Raw genomic sequence first — 19,373 nt, forward strand, 5'->3', positions numbered from 1 at the left:
TTCTAGATATTTTTCACCTTTAAGGATCAAAGATGATACATTAGAGTCATGAATCACATATTAAATGGTGAAACTTGAAGGAGGATAAAATGTTAGCTTTTAAGGATAGACTGAAAAAAGAGGTTGATTTAAAACCTGATGAGGATGTAGAAGTAATGTGAGAAAAAAATTTACCATAATTCAAAGGATTGCTAAAGAGACACTTGGTGAATCTAAGGGTCATACACTATTAGGAAAAGACTCTTGGTGGTGGAATGAGAATGTAGAAATGACAATTAAAGTTAAGTGATAGTATTATAGAAATATAAGAAGCACTAAGGATGAGGAAAGTAATCTAAAGTATAAGATAACAAACAAGAAAACCAAAAATGTTATTCAAGATTCAAAGACTATGATCCATAAAAAATTATATAGAAACCAATGATAAGAGATGTAGAAAAATAATCATTCAAAATTGCCAAGGTGAGGATAAAAAGAGTAGGGATCTTAATCACATGAGATGCATCAAAGGCAATAATGAAAGAGTTTTAGTGAAAGATTTAGAGATTAAGAAGCAATGGAAAGATTATTTGATAATCCTTTTATTGGTAATTTTGAGCATGATATAGGTGAGCTTAACATACCTTTTAACGATATAAACCATGTTTTTAAATGTAATATTAAAAAATATGAGTTTCAAAAGGCTTTTAAAAAGATGAAAGAAAATAAAAATGTGAAACTAAATGGAATCCATTGAGGTTTGAAAATGCTTAGATGACATGGGGATAGGATGGTTGATGGATCTTTTCAACAAAATTTGATGTCAAAAGATGCTAGAAGAATGAAAAAAAGTACTTTAGTACCTTTATACAAGAATAAAGGTTGTACACAAAATTGGTTGAACTATTAAGGAATAAAGCTTATGAGTCATATTATAAAACTTTGGGAGAAAGTAATTGAATATAGGTTGTGATGTAAGGTCACTATTTCTGAAAACTTATTTGGATTTATGCCAAGACGCTCCATAATAAAGGTAATTCACCTATTGAGGCTTTTGTTGGAGGGTTTTTGGGTAAGAAAAAAAATCCATATATGGTATTTATCGACTTGAAAAAAACATATAATAGAATTCTCATAGAGGTGCTATGATAGGCATTAATAAAGAAAAGAGTTCCTTTAAAGCATATTAACATAGTTAAAGATATATATGAAAGAGTTGTAAGGACATATCCAAGATAAAGTGCCATGGTGCATATTATTTGTTGATGATATAGTCTTTGTTGCTAAAACTAGTAATAATCTTAATGCAAAATTAGAATTATGAAGGCATACACTGAAGGCTTTAAATTGAATAAATCTAAAACTGAATACATGGAATATAAGTTCAGTAGTCACAGGGAAACGAGTGCTTATGTGATTAAGTTGAATGGTGAGATAATACCAAAAATTAGTCATTTTCTATATTTAGGATCAATTATTTAAAGCAATGTTGCGATACAAAGGAATTTAAATCATAGGATTCAAGCAGGATGCATGAGGTGACGACATGCGCCAAGTATGTTGTGTGACTACAACATACCTTTAAAGTTAAAGTCAAAGTATAAAACAATTGTAAGGAGTACATTGTGATATGGAACTTAATGTTAGGTTATTAAGAAATAACATGAAAAAAAAATGAGCAATAACTGAGATGAGAATGCTTAGATAGATATGCGGTAAGACTAGAAGAGATAAAATTATAAATGAAGAGATTCGAAAAAATTAAAGATAGTCCAAATTGAGAAAAAAAATGAGAGATGATTGTTTGAGATGTTTGGAAATGTGAAATATAGGTCTATTTGTGCACCAATTAGGAGAAATGAGTTTTTAGATTTAGGACAGACTAAAACTTCTAGAGGTAAACCAAAAAAAACATGGATGTAAGTAATAAGAAATGATATAAGAGTAAAGAAAGTAAATGAAAAGGTTATTTTTTGTATAAATGAGTGGCACAAGAAGATTCAAAACTACAACCTAATATTATTCTTTTTCAACCTTGCATACAGCCAACCCTAAAGTTATGGGATATAAGGTTTAGTTTTTTGTTGTTATTGTTGTTGTTATCGTTATCGATTCAAGTCATTTCAAGTTTAGACTCTATTGAATTAAGGTTAGTTCATATCATTTTTAGTTTTTATATAATGCAACCATTTTAGCATATTTTTCAAATTTGGTAGCTTCGAATTTAGATTATTTTGGGTTTGGATTTTTTTCGAGTTTGAATACTTTCATTTTCAAGTTATTTTAAGTTCAAATTATTTTCTTTGAATTTTTTTTGTCACATTAGATTTGATTGAGTTCAATTTTAAATTTTTCGAATGAAATTTCAAATTCAGATTATTTTATCATCTTCATACAAAACCATAAGCGGTAGTATTATTCACTTGAGTTTAAATACAACATTATTTAAAAAAAGAGATACCTTTATGTAAAATTGTAAGTGAAAATATTGTTACAATTGAACTAAATACAAAGTACTTAAAAAAAGTTACCTCTAAGTAAAAGTATTGTTTGAACATTTTTTATTTAAATTATTAAAATTAAATTTTGATTACTAAAATTTTATTAACATCAATAATCAATAATCATTAATAACTAAAATTATCATTAAGGGATAGTTTTTTTTTAAAACATGTCTAATTTACAAAGAAAAATACTATTTTACCCTTTAATTGATTACAAAAATATCATTTTTGCCCTTTAGAAAAAAAAAACTAAAAATATAAATTGTAATTAAAAACGAAGAAAAAAATGTTTTGATCTCAAATCTATGGCTACTATAGGCAAAGCCAATGTTAAGACTCTATTGTCGATGATGACAAAGACATATCCCACAATATTAAAATCAAAAAATTTTCCAAAAAATACTAAAAACACAATTTATCAAATAATAAAAAACAAATCCAAGCAATGTCATAATCTAAAAAACTTAACCAAACACATAAATAAACTTAAATTAAAATACACAAAAAATTGCATATCAAGCAAAGTTAAAGTGAAGGAAAAGAGATTTTATCTCTCGGTTTCAATTTAGAATTTTTGGATGGATTTTGAGGAGTCTGAATGATGAAAACAAGGAAAAGGGTAAAGGAAGCCATGGTGAAAGTTTGGTGGCCAACGACAGCAACAACGATCCTAGATATGATGTTTTCAATTTCGGCTTTGAGCCTAGATTAATGAATTTTTAGGGATTTTTGTAAAAATCTAATCCTATATAAGCAAAAAGAGGTCAAAAGAAAGATTTTATTAATTTTTTAAGAATTTCAAAGGCTAGGCTTGGATTTCAACACACTTTCAATGAAATACGATTAAGTTCACTACATCACTAGTTGAATCTAAATACAAATTTCAATAAAGTTCATTTAGTATAAATTTTTTATTGATTTTTTTTTTCAATTACAGTTATAATACTTTTTTTTCAGTTATAATTATAATAACTTTTATTACTGTTATCATCTCACCATCCATTTAAATAAAGTCTAACACTGATGGTTAACTGTTGATAATGACGAGGATGATGGTTTGACATAAGAAACTAGGTTTAAGGGAATTTAGAGAGACGGTGGATTCTTAAAGAGAAACATAAACAAAACAATAAAATTAAAAAAAAAAAAAAAACAAAATGTATTTTATATTGAATTTAACCCAAAAATAAAAATGAAAAAAGTCCGCATGGTGGTCCTGAATAAAACCCGGAACCTATACATCCAATCCGACAGCTGCAAGGTAAGGCATATATACTCGTATATGAACAAATTTTTATAATACAAGGTGCCTAAGCTTTGCTGTTTTTCTGCTTTGCTCGTATTTTCAAAACCATTTTATAGTTTTGTTTCTAAGCATCAATTTATAATTATGCATTGTCATTTCAAGATTTTTTTTTAAAAAATCATAATTTTAAAATAAAAAATTATAAATATTTAAATTTTAAATTTATTAAATACCACTTCTTAAAAAATTAATGATCACAAAATTAAGTTAATTTCCTAATTATGCAATTTCAAGATCTGCCAATGTTTTCGCTCTATTGGAATTTTTAAATTAATGGTATTTATAATTGCAATTTAAGATGGTGAAAAAAAAAAGAAATGGTGGGGCTTATGAAAATCATGCAGTCTTACTACTTTCAAGAACTTGACATTTGGCAAGCTCACTGAGAAATAAAAAAAATAAATAAATGGAAAAACCTTATCCTTTCTAACACCACACACCTTCCTACAGGCTGCAGCTCTTCTCCTCGCTGTCCTCACCACAAAAAAAAAAACAATGGCAACCCTTCATTTCACCCCCTCTCCTTTTTTATTTCTCGCCAAACCAAAACATCCCACCACAATTTCTACCTCCCACTACCAGCTTAACCCCAGAGCCCGCCATGGCTCTTTCAGATTCTCAACATTCATTGCAAGGTCTTACAAAGTTGTGATAGAGCATGAAGATCAGTCGACAGAGCTAGAGGTGGAGCCCGATGAGACCATTCTATCCAAGGCGTTGGACTCTGGCTTGCCTGCGCCACATGACTGTAAGCTTGGGGTATGCATGACTTGCCCTGCTAAGCTCTTAAGCGGCTCAGTTGATCAGAGTGAAGGTATGCTTAGTGATGATGTTGTGGACCGTGGATATGCACTGCTGTGTGTATCTTACCCAAGATCAGATTGCCATATCAAGACTATACCTGAGGAAGAGCTGCTGTCATTGCAGTTAGCAACAGCTAATGATTGAATTGTTTATGCTTGATTCAGTTTCTAAAAGGTAAATTTTGATTCCAAAATTGTGTTTGTCGGATCCCTATTCATGACAGGACAATAGTAGGGTTATCCCATCAGTTACTATTGTAATTTTACCTGAAAAATATTAATTTGCATCGTCCATTTATCGTCCATTCAAAGTTCAATAAAATGATTATGATCCAGATTGTGAAGGTGTAGGAGAATGATCCCCAATTGATCCATCATGTCTGGGGTTCTTCATGAATATAAAAAGTGCACTAGATTTTGAGTCATAATTTGATGATATTTCATGACTTTGTATTATTCAATTCCAAAGTATTAAGATGAAACCAGATAAAAATAAATAAATAAAGGACAAAATTGTACAGAAGGCTCTAATTTTGCAAAAAAGTTGCCATTCCCAACAGCTTAGAAGACTGAAACAGAAACCTTATGAAGATGCAGCCGCTTCATCAACTAACCCATAAATAACCAAACTCCACTTGACAATCCAGAAGATAAGAGAAGAAAACACCTTCTCCATTACAAAGTGAGTAGAACTGACTACTAGCAAATTTAACTCGGTGGATCAGGGCAGTAATTTCATACATGAATGTAACAGTTTAAAATGCAACTCAAAATGTTGTCAAGATATGATCAAGTGGAGATTATAAAAGAACCAAGACAGGCAAATAAATGCATTTAAGTTGTTGATGCCTTGGCTGCTTTCTTGGGCCTTCTTTGTTTAAGCTTAACCTTCACATTTACACCATTATCAATTATAGACCGAAGAACTATCTGAAGCTTCCCCTCTAATCTGTCCCCTTTCCTTGGTGTGTAAATCACATCATGGATATCATCATCCAGTGCTCTCTGAGCTAAAATTTCTCCCACAGCAGCACAAGCAGATGCATTTCTGGTCGAACCTAAGTCAAATTTCATATCCTTGGAAATCGAATGAGCTACAGCAACAACCTTGCTAGTCGCCCTGTGAACGATGCAGGCTCGAACTGATGCTTTGGATATATAAATGTCCAGGCAAAATGGCTCATGATATGGACCCGTAAGTTGATTAAAAGTGGGAGCCCTAACCTTCTTTTTCTCAACAGAACAAAACTCAAATTTATCAAGAACATTAGTAACACTTCTATTTTTAACAACTTCAAGCAGATTAACATTTGATTTCTCCGTCCTTTTGCTTTTTTTAGGATCATCCTTCTTCTTTAAACGCTCCTTTTCGCTTTCTTTGCTATCATCCTTGTTCTTGGAACCTTTCTTTCTGTGGAAGTCATAAGTATACTCCTCAAACTCTTTGGAGCTACGGTCAATTTTATAAAAGAGACTACCTCGAATTCTCATGTTGTCAATGTCATCAAAGTCTTGATCATCTTCACTTTTAGGAGAACCGTCATCTACCCTTTGACCAACTGCTTCTGTAAACTGTCTTGTTCCCACTTCAGTATCAAATCCTTTATATGCATGAGCTAAACCCGATGAAACTTGCCAGGTTTCATCGTCTACAAGTTCAATATCATAATGACCCAAGTGAGAATAGCTATCATTGAACAAAGGAGAAAGATGAATCCTACTAGAGTAGTTTGTTGATGGGGTTGGCTTGATATCTTCGTTGTTGACAATTGGAGGAAACCTTGAGCAAAAACTGCGGAATCTCAGAAGGAAACCTGAATTCCCAATTGATGGAAATGCAATGACTTTTCTAAGTAAATGCAACGTCATTGGATTGGGGGCTGCTTGTTGGCAGAAAAGGAACAAAATTGGCAGGACTGAAGAAGCTCTCAGTGGCAAATCATCAAATAGTTGGTAGACCAAGAAAGATTTACGTATTGCGAAAACATTGTAAATTGCATTTCAACGTTCCAGGTGTTTGTTAATCAGTAAAGCCTACTTTTATTTCAAGAAACAATCTCCTAAGCTTCTAACGTAGATGGGTGTATGGGTGCACACAGCTGCGGAAAAAGAGAAAGCTGGAGACTGAAATGAAGAAGACTGCTAGTAAGTGAGAAATGAAAATATATAGTTGTGGGATGTCATGTGAGACAATAAGCAGGATGCTTCAGCCTTTGAGGCCTTGGTTCAGGATCAAACAAACACTTGATTAAAGAGGTGACGATCCTTAGGGAAAGGTTGTTTGGTTTGGTGGATTGGAGTTGATCCGTTTAACAGCTAAATTCTGTGGCCTGCGAATGAGGTTTATTTGACTGCCGCTCCGTAGCATCCCGATCTATTTGCCATTTGTTCAGGATCGTTCAAGGTTTATTAACTGGTAATTGATAATTGAAAACAAACTTGTGTATCGGGAACGAATTGTTTTATGTTGCATCTTGTTCATGAGAATATCAGGGAATGAAATACTGAGATTGATGTGAAAATTATCTCTTTTTTTTATTATTTATGTGCAAGATTTTATAAATTATATATTCATTCCTTATTTTTCATTATCCTATTTACAAAAATGGATAAGATCTATTTACATTAGAATAAGAATTATATTTTTTTTTATTTTTAGATGAAAATGACCAAAAATTAGTTTTATGAATGTAATTTTAATAAAAATAAAAAAATATAATTCTTATACTAAAATAAATCTTCCCTCTTAGAAACTTTCACTATTTCCTCGCCCTTTCCATCCATTTTCTTTCTCTCACTCCTTTACATCCTTTTCTTTCCCATCATGGTGTTGATGAAATTGCAAATTTAGTGGTTCACCGTTGCTTCCAAAGTCCTTAAGTAGTAGCTATCTACAGAGCTGAAATTCCTCCTGATTGTTCCAGTATAGATGGATAGAATGCCTCCCCAAAAAACCCTCTCCCCTCGTATCTGTTCCCCTTCTTTTCTCCTCTCAAGTCTTAGCAAAGTTGCCTTAGTGTCATGGTCCTAGATTGAAATGATAAATCTCATATCAATTTAGCATTAAAGTTCGATTTGGCTATGAATATTCATATTACCTTTAATTTATAAATTTTGTTTAGATAAAATTATAAAATTCAACAAATCGAAATAGATAATATTTTACAAGTTAATATGAACGTAATATTTAGTATCAATACTAACTCTAGGTGTACTAATTATTGATATGAGCATGATATTTGATATCAGAATTAATTTTAATAAAAATGGATCCTCTTGAGAATGAAGATTATGATCAATAGATGCTCTTTGAAATGAGAAATATGTTTATGACCCTAAAAAAATTTTATAATCTCACATCAAATGTATCTTCAAATTCGATTTAAAATATAATTGTTCACATAGGTAAAACATATTTTATAAACACATTTTGTGAGATAGAATTCGTAAAACCTAATGAAATATAGATACCAGAATACCTTACAAGATGTTTAATTATAATGGGCCGGACAATACATTTTAGCTTATCAAACAGATTACAATTTTTCAGACCTAGAGTCCCCACAACAATCCGTCTTTCACAAAAAGAATATGCAAGTTTAAGGGAATCAAACACCATCCAGTAATTAATAAATCATCTCTATAAAAAAAATAAAAAAAAAAAAGTTATCACTCGCAAAGAGCCTTCCCGGATGGCATTTGATTCTATTTGAACGCAAATAGTAAACGAGGATGCAAAGGCTCAGAAGATAAACAGAATAACATCTTTCTACAACTAATTCTACAGGGTTGTCTTGAGTTTAGACATTGTTATGATTCCACCGTGATTACTTCACAATCACCTAGTACTAAAAGTTTGATCAACATTAGAAACACAGCTTCTCACCATGGCAAAGCAAGAAGCAGAACATTTATAATTAACACACAGACATCGCTACCATTAAAAAGGTTAGTGATTACAAACAAACCATTTAGAAAGAAACTGAGATTGGTTCGGTAGTCATCATATCAGTGGTTACCATATCCATGGTAGTCATTGTCTATCGGTAGTAAGCCTGCTGATAAGATGGTGCCAAACCATTACCGTAACCGCCATACGCGGGATAGTTCATGGGAGCTCCAGGATAAGAACCAGTGAGGGGAGGAGGGACTGCTTCTGGTGAGTAAGCATAGGGATTGGTGGGTGGGCTCCTGCTTCCATACATGGCAGGTGGGGATGGGTATGCTGGGACTGCAGCAGGGTACTGGGAATGTGATGGAGACCTGACAAATGTAGGAGGTGCAGGAAAAGATGAGACATATGCATTCATCAAACGGCCAGCTTTAGCTGGAGGCATTGGACCACCATTACTAGCCCGCGTTCGCTTGTTAGCAGGGACAGCAGCTGGCTTTCTCTTCTCAGTCTTGGTCTTCTCTAGCTGCTCAAGGCGTTTCTTGAGGTTTTCAGGTGGAAACTCAGCCTCGAGTTTGTACTCTTCAATGCACTTGATGACAGCTCGAAGTGCTGATTGCTCTTTGCGTGCAGCAAGTTGCTAGAAAAAACAAGAAAGCTTACTTATTAATTGAAATGCAATGAATTTAAAGATGCATGTTTCCTTAGATCTAATCAGACGCAATCCCACATCCCTAATCCCCACCACAAAAGAGAAACATGAAATGACAATACCATTCACCCATATTAGGCATCCTTTATTGGAAAAACATCATAGTTTAATTTATAAGCAAGTAGGTAATATGTGACTGAAATAAAACAAAAGAATTAAGCATTCTGCTTACAGCAAACCCCAGGAGAAAAATCCTAGCATCAAACATTTAATTAAGTAAAAATAGATAATCCAAAACAATAGATAGAGTAAAACAAATGATCAGTATGAGTAAATTGGTGTATACCGCAGCCCGGCCAGCATTATTGGGATCGTCTAAAATAGAAGTTGCAGCCTTCTTCGCATCCCTCAAGAAAGATTTCAGCAAGGGTACAGGGGGGAACTTGTCCACAAGGCCAACTTCATAAGTGAAATGAACTGCATCAAGCTGCTGTCTCTTGCTGATCAATTCTTCAATCATGTCTGTATACAAGAATTAAAGGCCTTAGAAACGCATAGAGAGCATCGCTAAAGCACAACAAACCATTACAAGCAATGCTTTCAACGAAATTGGCCATGTTAAGGATTGCATAATGATATAGGCATTAAAAATGATATTGCAAATTAAACATTGAATCTTTACTTATTTGAGTTATTAGCCACATCCATTGGTTGCAACACCAACACCCTTGAATTAACGTTTTTCTCAGTAACAAACTAACAGAACCGTTGACTTCAACAAAGAACTTGATACATATCCAATCCTGTGAACATCTAGCTTCACCTATCTCAACAAAAAGTTCTGGTTGCTATCCTATTTGCACTAAACCACAACAGCAAGCACGCACACACTTCACAACATGCAGTACATAAGTCCCCAAATGCTAAAATTGCTTCACGATATTAGTTCCCTAAATGGTCCTCTGAAGCCACACCATATATCTTCCAAAAACACCAAGCAACAAAATAAAAAATATACATATACACAAATTGGCAACATTCATACCAGTCAAATCACCAATAAGCAAATTACACGCCAACATGAACCATCTCCAAAGCATGTAAGCTTACAAAAGAAAAGGTACATGTTTTACCAACATGTTAAGGCAATATACAATAGCTAATTAACATTAAGGCACTTAACTATGCTAGTTAACTATTGCTGCAGACTCTTCATTATTGTGGAGTACCTATGTCCAGCACATATCAAACTAACATGTTTATAGTGTTTTGCCTAGCCCTCCAAATATATGGAAAAACTTTAAAAAATAATTGAACATACCAGTTAGACCTAACAATTGTGTAACCGTGTTTGTTTATCTTGTGTCAAACACGTATAAAAAGGAAAATTATCGTTTAACGATTCATGTTGACACACTAAAGACTAAATACTAAACATGAAACACATTTTTTTTATTTTTGCCAAATTCATATGATTTTTGCAAAAATTTTAAACTGTCACTTTCGTGCTTTTTCTTTCTTTTTTTCTTTTATGTGTCAATGAATCATTTTTAAAATTGTCAGGTCTAAAACCAGATTCGGATACATACTTTTATCTAACACTCTCTTCCAAACACAATCAATATAAGCTCATAAAATGCCCTAAAAATCTCACCTTTACAACTCTTAAGTTAATTCTGAACGTTATGCAGCCAAGTTCAAATTAACCAGGAAAAAAAAAAAAACCCACTGTCACCACAACATCACAGTGAAACAGAAACATTCCAGTGCTTAACATAAAAACTTGAGTCCTAGAATACAAGGTCCTCTAATAAGCTACACCATGTTTGAAACTCCATACTCTCACTAAAAGGAATTAAAAATGTAATTTCATCAGAAGAAAAAGTAAGCATACCAGGCATTTTATCACCGAGGCCAAGCGAAATGGCAAGTTTAGGCATTTGTTTCCTCCAAGCAGAACCAACAACAAGCTTACTATAAAGCTCCAGATCCTCTTTCTTAACAATCCCAAAGGTAACCAAATGTTGCAAAAAAGTATGAACATCCGGTGTCTTCACGTTCTCAATCCCTCCTCTCTCTTCAAGACTCCTTTTCCAGGTCTCTGCGATTTCGTTCGCCTTCTCCTTCATACTTGGCGTAACAAGCATCCTAGATCTTCCGATCACCGGATCAACCACCACCGGAATTAAGCTTTCCAGAATCAAAACACAAGCCCATCCCAAATCATTTGTTCTCTCATTCCCTCTTTTATCCACCGGAAACACTTCCGATATGGCCTCCACAACGAACCTCGCCGGATCGATGCATTCTGATAAAGCCTCCGGAATTTTCTCTCTTAACAAATCGATTTCTTTTTTTTTGCCAGTCACCAAGTTCCAGAACTCTTTAGCTTTCATTTTCAAGCACGTTGATTTTAGGAGTTGCAAAAGGCCGTCTCCATCGTCAACTTCGCCGTCGGGATTGTCTTCGACGTCGTCGTTAAGGGTTTCCAAGGCAGTTTTTTTATGGAACTCTACTCGATTGAGTGCGATCTTGACGCTGTCATCGATGCTTAGCTCGCGCTTCTTGAGTGAGTCTAGTGAGGCCTTGGTCTCCGAGTCTAGTGTTTCAATTTTGCGCTTCAAGGCCTCCGATTTTCTCATCAGGTTTTGCTCGAGTGAGTTGATGTGATCGGAGAGTTCTTTCCACAGGAGAGTGCAGCTCGTCATCAGAGACGTTTGACGCTGGAACTCGTCGAAACTCGGCTGAGTTAACTCGGTCAACTCGCCTTGATCGGGGATCGACCCCATGGTTGGTAAACTTCTCCCTTTCTTTAACCCGTCCGGTGACTCTGAAGCTGAAACCAAAAGAAAAGAAACAGAAGAGAAACTAGAGAACCCCTGCAACGGAGAAACACGGGATGATAAAAGCTTAAGCAGCGCTCACGTGGACCTTTCAGAATAAGACACGTCTAATGGCGACTAAAAACGATGGTAATGGTCGTCTCTATCCTACAAGGTGGGTGTGTATGATAAGGAGTGCGCGTTCCTGACGGTGGAACTAAAATGCGCGGAGTGGGTGAAGGCGTGTAGGATAAGGATAAGGGGGTGTTTGGTTGCGTTAAAAGACATGAGCTAGAGTGCTTTCCCGGATATCGAAGAGAGATCAGAAGAGAAAAAGAAAAGCAAACGGGGAAGAAAAACAGAGAAGGGGGAAAAAGCTGGTGAAAGTAAAGGAGTGGTGGGCCAGTGGGAAAGGGACTCAACATGCCCATATGGTAAGAGTCAGAAAAAGTAAAGACAATAGTTGATTATTGAAAGATAAATGGGAAATAGAGAGGAAAGAATGGATAAGGAAGTGAAAGGAGTGAAAGGAAAGAAAAGGAAATTTTTTGATAAATTTTTAAATTAATATTGAGAAAAAAAGTGATTTAAAATTATAATATTTAATATGATTAGAATTGAATTTTTTATTCAATTTAATTTAAATTTAAATATTAAATATTTTTATTAGATTCATATTAGTTTGTTAATAAAAATAAAAAAAATTCAAAATAAATTATATATTTTTAATAAAATAAAATAATTATTTTAAATAAAAACTTATTTAAATATATTAAAATTAAATTAAAATAATATAAAAAATTAAAAATATAATTTTTAAAATTCAATAAATAAAACTAAACTAATAAAATTTAATTCATATTAAATAAATTTTTTTAAAAAAATTTATTCAAATTTTAATTAATTTTTTAAAATCTATAATATTATATATCAATTAAAATAATCAAATCAAATTGAATCCTTATCGCTCTTAATTGGAACAGAACACGCGCATTTCTTTGTTAAAAAAAAAAAAAAGAAAAAGAAAAATCACATTCAAGGATTGAAGGAAATTTGTTTTAGTTGATATGAGAGATTTGGTTTCTTCATGGATGAGCATGGCAAAATTGGAGTTCATTTTGGGTGGTGGGACCCTCCTTTGAAGGACGTATACTTTTGACACGTGAGCATATGGGCCCATGATGGTGTTTTCCTATGGGCGAAAATTAAATATGGAGAGGGTTAGGTGATTGGTTCCCCAATTGGCATTACGTGTTGGCTCAAAATTTTGAATTAGGTTTTCAAATTCAATTTTTTTGTTTTTTTCTTTTTTTTTTTTTTGAAAGTAACGGATGCATTACTTAAATTTAGGTTATGTACGGAATTAAAAATACCAATGCTTTAAGGTGTTACATGCCAGTCACTTATTTTTTATTTTTTTTATTTTTTTAGATCTTTTAAAATATTTGATTTTTTTTTAATTTAATTCTTTAAGATAAGATTCACTTTATATCAAATTTTTGCCTTTTTTACTTTTTTTTACTTTTAATTAATACTTTTAAAAATATTTTTTAGAATTCATTTGATATTTAAGATACATCAAGTGTTTTTTTTTTATTATTTAAAAAAATAAAAATTTTAAAAAATTTTAAATTTTTTTCTACGCCACTTGATATTGAAAATGTCATGTTTGGAGTTATTTATTTTTTATTATTATTTTTTAAAAATTTTAAATTTTTTTGTAAGATTCACTTGACGTTAAAGGTACGTGACACTTTATGTTTTTTTTTTTCATAAATTTATAAAAAAATAATATTAATGAAAATGTCCATTTAATATCTTAATTTATTTTTTTTCATATTTTTTTAATTTTTTTAATTAAATTAATTTTATAATAAAATAAGTCATTTAATAAAAATGACAAAACAATCAATAAGTTTTTATCTGACTCAACTTATGTTTTTGTAAAAAATTAATATTGAATCAATTCAAGTTAATTTTTTTATAGAAATAGGAAATGAGTCAAAAACAGATTTATGATGCCATCTCTAATCTATCTTATCGTATATATAAAATATATATTTTATTATCTATTTCATTTAATATTTATATATATGTATTTATAATTTTTTTTTTGTTTAAACCTTGATGTTAAGTGGGACACACAAAAAAATTAAAATTTTAATATATTTTGTGAGAATAAGAGATCAATTTATATATTCGTGTGTCACTCTCATTTGAATTTTTTTTATTTTTTTTATATTAGGTAAATATTTTTAAAAAAGTAGATGACTAAAAATGAAAAAATAAAATAAAAAATGATCCGCAACAACACACGGACACCCATATAATAATAATTAAAAGTTGGCTAATTTCAAATGAAAAATTTGTGTTTTGACATTCAGAGCTTGTAGTTTAATCCAACATTAAGGCTTTGTATGGTACAGTAGATAAAAAATGAAAAAATAAAAAATTAGAAAAGAAGAAAAGTGGAAAGATAAAAAAATAGATTTTTTTTTTTTTTTTTGCATTGATGTGCTTAATTGAGAAAATGAAAAAATTGAAAGAAAATATATGCTTGACAGAGATGAAAAATAAAAAATAAAAATTATATAGTTTTACCATTATAATCTTCTTTAAACTAAGGTAAAAAATCTAAAAATTATGAATAATATTGTAAATATGCATCACTTACTCATTTCTCTCTCATTTTCTCGTATCTTTTCTTTTCAATTTAGAATGATTTATATTTGTAAATAAATATGAAAAATAATAATTTTCTTCTTTTTTTCTCTTTCTTTTTTTTCCTACCAAGTACATTTAATTTTTTTTTTTTTTAACTTTTCCACCTTTCTTTATTTATCCTTTTACTTTTTCCCTCTATCATGTGTATCTTAAATTCATAAGAGTTAATTTATAAATTTATATAAATAAACTATCAATTTAGTAATATTAAAATTGATTTCATGATTGAAATTTTTGAATATAAACTTTACTCGTAATTAACAAAATTACAAAAAAAATTATGATTTTATAATTAATGTAACCATCAATTATCCAAAAAAATTCAATAAATTTGAGCAGCGAAATTAGAGTTTGTCAATTTAAAATAAGAAAAAGGTTATGAACTGATCTTGAATATATTAAAATTGAAATTTAGGCAATGTTTGGGCATCATTCCGTCGAGGCACGTGTAACAAAAATATGAATTTAAATCCACTATAAAAGGTAGGTCAATGGATATAAAGTTGTTATGTTAAGATTTTGGTTTTAAATCTTATAAATATAAAAAAATAAATATTAAGAAAGTTTATTTTTTAAAAATCGAATTTAATTCGATTTTAAAATAATAAAAAATTTAAAAGAATCATCCGGTATTAAAAATTTCAAATAAAAAAAGTTTACTATTATAATATATATATATATATATATTTCGTGCACAATCGGCCACGGAGACAATTCCAATCGGAGAAGAAAGATTCCAAGGAAAAAAAAATTATGAAAAGACATAGTGATTAATAATCTTCAAATGCTACTAATTGCATGTTGGGTACAGTTGAAGATACCACATCATCATTCATTTGATTGTTCGCTACTTAATATAGCCAATAAAAGTTAGGCTAACGCTAGAGCCACTTAACCTACGGCTGCTATGGCACCAAAGGGGTATCCCACTTTCAAGCTCCCCCATTCGCACCACAGATTCTCAGTCCAACTCCATCCCACTCATTGTCTCAAAATTTTATTATTATTATTCTTTTTGTTGAAATCACTTAGAAATTCATTAGACTTTGGTTTAAGCATCAAAATAGTATCGTACCATTACCTTTGTTTTAGACTTAGCATTTTATTATCCCCCAAACTTTCATTAAATAGTAAATATATTTCTCTTTGTTTAAAAGTTAAGTTTGTTTGGAATTTGAAATTTAAAATTTAATTTAATTAATTTATATAATAATTTTTAACAAAAATCTTTTAATATATTTAAAATTCAAATTCTACACTTAAATGTTTTTAATTTTTTCAAACTATAATCTTTTTTTTATAAATTAAATTAATTTATGATTCGTACAATACACAAATTAACTTTATTTATTCATTTAATATTATTTAATTTATGTGTAAGATATATATAATACATATAATAGTTAATGTACAACATATATATAAATAATAGATATGATAAGATAATAATCATCTTATATTATATTTAATTTGTATATAAAGAAAGGGATATGATTACAAAGAAGATTATCATCTATTTTGTGTGGGATGATTCAATCCTCCAAAATAAAAAGGATTATTTTTAATATATTATATTGAACTTACTTGTTCTATTATACATTTAAAAGTTACATCAATTATTTAAATAGTATAAATTTTAAAAATAATTTTGACATTATTCTAATTATTTCATATATTAAATATAAGAAAAGATGACATTATTTAATCTAATCATATTCATAATATAATTTTATTTTATCCTATTATAATCTTGTATACTAAGGCATAACCTTAATAATAATTTACAACATATGTTGAATTAATTTGTCAAAATTAAAATAGTTATCAACTGATATAAATGTTAATTAAAAAATCAACTATTAAAAAAAGATGGTTATAGAAATAGTAATAAACAAAAGTTATATATTTCTTTATTTTCATTGTCCAATTTTATTTAATATAGAGATAATAAAAAGATGATAAATAAAAATTTTAAAAAATTATTTGTCCAAAAAATAAAAAATTGTTGATTCATGATTTACCAATTCAGGATTAGAGTAAAAAACATTAAACATTAAATATTCAATATAATTAAATGAAATATTAAAAAGATGTTATTGATTACAACTTAATTAAAAAGCATATTAAAAAAGAGATTTGACAATTGTATATTGATATACTTAATTTTTAATGTTTATTTGCAACAAGGTAAAAATAGATTTGATTTTGTTTATCTTCTTAATTATTAGATATCTTTATTTGTTTTCATTATTTTCATTTATACTCCTTTATTAGTTCATTCTATTCACCTTTTTTTTTTTAAGAGATAATTTTTTTTAAATTATATTGAAAGTCATGCAATTTAAGGAGATATGATGAGTAATATATACACTATAACTCAAATAAAGGTTTAAACTATATTCTCTTAAAATTTTTTCATTATCTTATATTTCATACTCAAATTCGTTTTATCTTTTGTTTTTTTTAAAAACCTTTTAATATATAATTCATTTAATTTTCATTCCTACATGACCATCACAATTGAGAAAGATAAATAAGAAAATATAATCATATATATAGATAAAAACATGAAGGTTTGATTTGAAATCATTTTTTAACAAATAGTATATACTACATTAAACAATGAAATTTGAAGCAATGATTTTGATAAAGATATCGTTGTGATAATTAAATAATCTAGTCAATTTTTAACCAAGTATCCAATTAAAATAAATATATACAAATGGAATGTAAATTAAAAAAGAATTATACTAAAATAAACCTTTTATAATATGTAAGGCAAATTAGAAAATAAAATTAGGATAGAAATTTTATGTTCTTTTTTATCTAAAAAAAAAAAAAATTCATTATAATCTTAAATTCTCTTTAAAGACAACCAAATAAAAAAAGAAAGAAAAAAAGAAAAAAAATTTCAAATATTGAAAAAAAAAACCATCCAAACAAAACTTATTATCTTCAATTTATTGATTAATTATGATGAACACATTATTATATAATGTGCAAATAATAATAATAAAAAAGAGCTTGTATCCAAAGAGACATTTAACGGATTAAATGGGCATATACAATAGATTAAAAAAAAACTCAAAAAAATCAAGATTAATATGATAATAAATTGAATAATAATTAAAAAAGCAAGAAATAGAAAATGTGTAATGCGAAACAAAATAATAAATTAAAATTGATAGCCATTCATATATTTTTACTTTTGAAAATCATGAGTGATAATGCTTTCTCCTACATTTTTTAGATCTAATTTGCTCTTAACATCATTTGTCACCACCTTTTACAATTTATTCATTATTGAGATTAAATATTACTGAGGTTTTAATCTTGGATGCTTCCCAATTGCTCTCATTTAATTTTGCATGACTTGTTTATTTATCTCCTAATATTAAATCATTTAGTGATAACGTGTACTTTTATATCAAGATAAAAAAATTTTTTGTATAATTTTAAATTAAGATATGTATGTGTTTTAAATTAAGATAAGATATTTTTTATTTTAAATCATAATAAAAAAGATAAGAAAGTTGGTAAACTACAATTACTCAACTACACATTCTAATCAATTTAAATTTACAAGGCTATTTTTATATTAAATTTATAAAACTATTGATTTAAACTGTGTATGATTTTGATGGTGTATGAATTACATAGTTTTTAAGATTAGTGATTTAACTTTAAAAACTATATTTGAATTTTGAAATATATGGGTAAGTGTGAATTATTAAAGTTATTTTATTTTACTTAAATTTAGGATAACATTTATATATATTGAACGATTTAAATGAACTTAACTTTGAAATCTTAAAAGTTAAATAATTGATTGAATACAATTATTTGATAAATAATTAAAATTAAAACATTATTTTATTTATCATTTAAATAAAGTTTAAATGTAAGCCTTTAGAAAATCTACCTAATTATATATTTAAAAATTATTTTATATGCCATTAAAATAAATTATATAAAAAAATTACATATATATAAATCTTATCATATAATTTTATACGTTGTAATATAATATATATTAAATTCGTTCTTAAAATTAATTTTTTGGTTAAGACTTAAAATTTTTAAATTTAGATTATGATATTAACTAGATGAGATTTATGAAATATAAAAAAAAAAAATTGAAAAACATAATATCTAATATATATAAAAAAAAAAAAAAAAACTATATTCGAAATAACCTTTAAAAAAATTTAGCATTTTATGCTCGCATAAATGCTTAGATGCATGAATCCCTAACGATGTGATTTGCTCAAATCAAGTGATTCAATGGCCAATATGACATGGTTCATAGCACACAATAATCATAATCATTACAAGGAATAAAACATTCAAAAAATAATATCCTGAGTTATCAACTTCTTTACGTTAAGGATCCGATAATCGATGCGTGCATCATGTACAAACAAGCAAGCAATCAGCCTAAAGCGTCTTGGCAATGAATCCTGAGAAAGTGATTAATCAAATCATCACACCGATAGCCCTGTTCCAAACCCTTTTATTATTTAAAGAAAAACCAACAGTAAAGAGAAAACTTCTGACTTGTTTGCATTATTGTTCCCTTAATTGAATCAGGCAGAACGAGAGGCCATGGTGGATATAAATAAAAAAGGGACACAATGAACACCATTAATGCCATGTGGTGGTAAAGCTAACCCTGTCATTGTTGTCTTTAG

The 19,373-nt window shown here is 29.3% G+C and overlaps 3 protein-coding genes across 3 annotated transcripts; 1 reads left to right on the forward strand and 2 right to left on the reverse strand.

Moving 5' to 3' along the window:
* Nucleotides 1-4,139: 4,139 nt before the first annotated feature.
* LOC111279109 (Ribosomal L18p/L5e family protein) lies at nucleotides 4,140-6,461 on the reverse strand. The gene has a single exon (XM_089756573.1). The coding sequence runs from the start codon at nucleotides 6,459-6,461 to the stop codon at nucleotides 5,427-5,429; it is 1,035 nt and encodes a 344-aa protein (XP_089612699.1). The 3' UTR covers nucleotides 4,140-5,426.
* Nucleotides 4,285-4,936, forward strand: FDC1 (2Fe-2S ferredoxin-like superfamily protein). The gene has a single exon (XM_022866012.2). The coding sequence runs from the start codon at nucleotides 4,285-4,287 to the stop codon at nucleotides 4,735-4,737; it is 453 nt and encodes a 150-aa protein (XP_022721747.2). The 3' UTR covers nucleotides 4,738-4,936.
* Nucleotides 6,462-8,342: 1,881 nt separating the features above from the next.
* On the reverse strand, nucleotides 8,343-12,016 carry LOC111279108 (FRIGIDA-like protein 4a). The gene is made up of 3 exons (XM_022866009.2): nucleotides 11,031-12,016; nucleotides 9,483-9,658; nucleotides 8,343-9,124 (listed from the first exon to the last, which is right to left on the reverse strand). The coding sequence occupies exons 1-3, from the start codon at nucleotides 11,923-11,925 to the stop codon at nucleotides 8,633-8,635; spliced, it is 1,563 nt and encodes a 520-aa protein (XP_022721744.1). The 5' UTR covers nucleotides 11,926-12,016; the 3' UTR covers nucleotides 8,343-8,632.
* Between the last annotated feature and the right edge of the window lie 7,357 nt (nucleotides 12,017-19,373).

Source organism: Durio zibethinus, chromosome 27 (genome assembly GCF_047325235.1).
Source record: "Durio zibethinus cultivar Kanyao isolate XHJ-2024 chromosome 27, ASM4732523v1, whole genome shotgun sequence".
In the NCBI taxonomy this organism is placed as follows: Eukaryota; Viridiplantae; Streptophyta; class Magnoliopsida; order Malvales; family Malvaceae; genus Durio; species Durio zibethinus.

Coding starts and splice junctions, on each gene's coding strand:
- FDC1 (XM_022866012.2), top strand. CDS start 4,285: ATGGCAACCCTTCATTTCACCCCCTCTCCTTTTTTATTTCTCGCCAAA.
- LOC111279109 (XM_089756573.1), bottom strand. CDS start 6,461: ATGACGTTGCATTTACTTAGAAAAGTCATTGCATTTCCATCAATTGGG.
- LOC111279108 (XM_022866009.2), bottom strand. CDS start 11,925: ATGGGGTCGATCCCCGATCAAGGCGAGTTGACCGAGTTAACTCAGCCG. Junction 9,659..11,030: donor CCTCGGTGATAAAATGCCTG/GTATGCTTACTT, acceptor TCTTGTATACAG/ACATGATTGAAGAATTGATC. Junction 9,125..9,482: donor ATAATGCTGGCCGGGCTGCG/GTATACACCAAT, acceptor TGTTTTTTCTAG/CAACTTGCTGCACGCAAAGA.